At 42.8% G+C, this 3,471-nt stretch overlaps 1 protein-coding gene across 1 annotated transcript; it reads right to left on the bottom strand.

Annotated features, from left to right (window-relative positions):
* Nucleotides 1-613: 613 nt before the first annotated feature.
* On the bottom strand, nucleotides 614-2,729 carry LOC148096275 (uncharacterized). The gene is made up of 4 exons (XM_087836749.1): nucleotides 2,443-2,729; nucleotides 2,053-2,304; nucleotides 1,387-1,476; nucleotides 614-1,216 (listed from the first exon to the last, which is right to left on the bottom strand). The coding sequence occupies exons 1-4, from the start codon at nucleotides 2,570-2,572 to the stop codon at nucleotides 957-959; spliced, it is 732 nt and encodes a 243-aa protein (XP_087692875.1). The 5' UTR covers nucleotides 2,573-2,729; the 3' UTR covers nucleotides 614-956.
* Nucleotides 2,730-3,471: the final 742 nt, after the last annotated feature.

The raw sequence follows: 3,471 nt of genomic DNA, 5'->3' as shown, positions 1-3,471 counted from the left end.
CTGCAGTACACATAATACTCATTTTAAACAATTTTGTCCAGGTTCCTTGCCAGCAAACAACTCCAGAGACGCTGTCCTGGTGAGGGAGAAGTTCATGGCTCACTTCTCGGTGGAGGGAGCTGTGTCTTGGCAACCAAAGGAGTAGCCTGTTTGAAGTCTGAGTGACTTCCCCACCACGGCTCTTTTAAGAGCCACCCACAAACCTCTAAAGAGTGTTCCTGTCTTTTTAAATTTTTCTTAATAAATGGAGCTCTACTCCAAAATAAACTAACCTCTTTTTACTCTCTTAAATAACTTGTCTTCACTATGTTCCTATATACAGTGTGGTGCAAAAGTTTGGGCAACCTTATTAATAGTCATTATTTTCCTGTATGAATCACTGTTACAATGAAAAATGTCACTTACATATATCATATAGGAGACACACACATTGATATACACTAAATATTTATTTCATTTCTCTTTTTTTGTGTTGCCAATTTATGCACCTGCTTGATTTAAACAGTTATTGCACACTTTCTGTAAACTGCATTTCACTTCTCAAATATCACTGTGTGTGTCTCCTATATGATATATTTAACTGACAATTTTTATTGTGACAACCAATGATTTGTACAGGAAAATAATTACTTTTCACAATGTTGCCCAAACTTTTGCATCCCACTGTATTAGTATGTTTTGTCATTAGTATAATATGAAATAAATTCTACTTGTGTCAAGTCGGGTGCCAATATTTGCTGTGTAGTAGAACAGAGACATTTTGTCATTATAAATGTTTATTTGAAAAAATATAAATTCATTAACAAAAACATTTATCATAAATATATGAAATTTAACTATTTACAGAGAGACAGGAATAAAAAGGACCCAGCTTGGAGTGGAAGAGCCTCAGGGAGAAGGAGGAGAAAAATAAGAACATTGTTTCTGCCCTGGAGAGCTGCTGCCTCATCAGAAAACTACTGATCATTAGGGTCCAATGTTTCCAAATTTAACACAGCTGTGCTGTTTTCAAAAACTAATTTATAAATTTGAAATTTCACGAATTCTCGTGTCTGAGGCGGCATGCTCTCCAGAGCAGGAACAAGGCCGAGGAGGAAATGTTCAGTTGGAGACGGGCGTGGCCTCTTTAGGGACTCCAGGATGGCCAGCTCCACCGCCGATGGACCGTCCTGGGACCTGTCCCTCGCCCGCCTTCGAGCTGTCCTCCTCTGTGGGCCTGTAAAACACAGCACAAAACAACACAAAGTAATGAGAAGGCTGCTACTAGATTTTCATTTTCAAAATTGAAAAAAACAGGATATAAACAGATTGGTTGTAGATATTTAGTAAAGGTGATCACAAGGGAATTCAAGCGAGTAAAAAGCTGTCAGTGCTTGATGTTCATACCTGTGGGTGCAGCAGCAGGAGCTGAGGGACCAGGGACTGGAGAGCCAGGAGAAGAGACAGGGGAGGACTCTGCTGCATGATTACTTGACTCTATGAAGACAATATTAAATGTTAACAGGTTGAAGACAATAGTCATAGAGAATATTATATTATTATATACTTATATACTTATTATTATATACAGTGGTCTCTCATTTATTGCAGCACATGAACAGTAGTCACAGTTCTCACAAGTTGATTCTCAAAGTGAAAACCTTTGTCGATTTTAAAACGTAAAAGTATTATGCCGCGCTTTTTCTCCGTCTGCGGCGCCACTTTTGTGCGCCTTTTTTGCTCCCGGTGCAGGTGTGTATTTCCGAATGAGGGTCATAGTTATGAGTGTTTTTGTGCTGTTTTTTTCTATTGGACGTGATGGTTATCAAAACCAAACATGATAAGTTTGGCAAGCGCAGGAGACACGACACGGAGGAGATTTGTCATTTGGGCTGCAGAATGCAATGCGCATTGTTGAAAGCTGTACGGTGCAATAAAAAAAATCAACGAAAAGGCGAGGCAGTGACGGATGAACAGCGGGACTACTGTATACTGTTTATTAATAAACAAAATATGTTCCTGTATGACAACACGCATAAATTAACTGCCTACATTAACTCAATGTAAACATACCTTCTGACTGACACTCCCCTGCTGCCTCTTCGGGCTGTCCCTGGTCCTCGGGGGAGAAGTTCTCCACGGTCCGCACCATATTTCCGCTAGTCTCCCGCGGGGTGAGGAAGGGGTCCAGAAACCCCATGACCGCGAAGAACTTCCATTTTCTCCCCGATCCTGCTGCAGACCCACTCCTCTTCTCCTTCTCTGCCTTCTTCTCCTTATTATACGTGTCCCTGAGGCTCTTCCACTTTCTCCTGCAGATGTCCTCTGAATAAACGCATTATCTTGTTAGCGGAAAGGTATTTGTACATCAGTGGGAAAATAGCGGGACAGTAGGCGGGCTTGCTAGCTTTTGCGCGGGTTCATCGGGTCAGTCTGAAAATTAAAAAGAAGGAATGAACTTACCAGGTTGCCCGATCTCCTCACTTATGTGTCTCCAAGCTAGGTCCTTTTTATTCCTGTCTCGGTAAAAGTAGTAGCTAGCATCGTACAGCTCCGGGTGATTAGCCATGGCACTGATAAGCTTTTCCTCCATACTGAATGAAGAATGAAGGGCTTTGGCTGGATCTGCCCCTTTGACCTAGGTCAGAGCCACGTCACCAGGCTCCTGATTGGTTGTCGCGGCGCGATTTGACGCTGGAGTTCAGATTTTTCCAACTCGAGCGGTAGACGCGAAACGCGCGTATGCACAAAATGCAACACAAAAACTGACGCGCGTGGTTTTATTCGCGAGTCAAACGCGCCAGACGCGCTACACTGACGCGCGTTTCACGCGTTTTGGCGTTTTCGCGACGCAAATCTGCTTCCGAATTTTCGCGGGACCCGCAATCGCGCGTCATCGCGCTTTTCCATTGACTTTACATGTAAACCTGACGCTCTATTCGCGTCCATCGCGTTCGGTGTGAACACACCGTTACAACAAACGATTGATAGATTGATACACATATACCATCAAAACAGTGTACATCACTGTCACAACAGCGTTTGTTTTCATTCAAAGGCTTTATGATGTTTCCTATAATGGTGGGCCGGTCTCTAGTCAAAATGCCCAGGCTGATTTTTTTGTCCCAGTCCAGCTCTGTATGCAGCTCATCTGCAGTCTGGTGTTACCTACATCTTCCTATTCGGAAGGCAGAATTTCCGAGTTCTGAGTACAATCGAAAGCACCACGACTGCAGTTTTTGTGTTGGATGTAAAAAGCAGGCTAGAATCATGGTGGCGGTCAACGACGGTCCAGGCGTGGGATTTCTCTCGTGGAAATATGCACATTATCTTTTCCTTTCTATTGGTAGGTGGCACAGTGCATTTGTGGAAAGTAAGCAGCTAGAAGACTGGCAAAGTTATGGAAGCAACACATTAACAAGAGAATTCTGAGTAAAACCAAAGTTACTCTCCCTAGTAACTAGTTACTTTGAAAGTAACGAGTAACTTGAA

The sequence above is a fragment of the Neolamprologus brichardi genome, chromosome 23, assembly GCF_056152115.1.
Source record: "Neolamprologus brichardi isolate AB-2024 chromosome 23, ASM5615211v1, whole genome shotgun sequence".
Classification (NCBI taxonomy): Eukaryota; Metazoa; Chordata; class Actinopteri; order Cichliformes; family Cichlidae; genus Neolamprologus; species Neolamprologus brichardi.
Note: the sequence above shows the minus strand (reverse complement) of the source record. Positions and strands in the feature narration are given on the sequence as shown.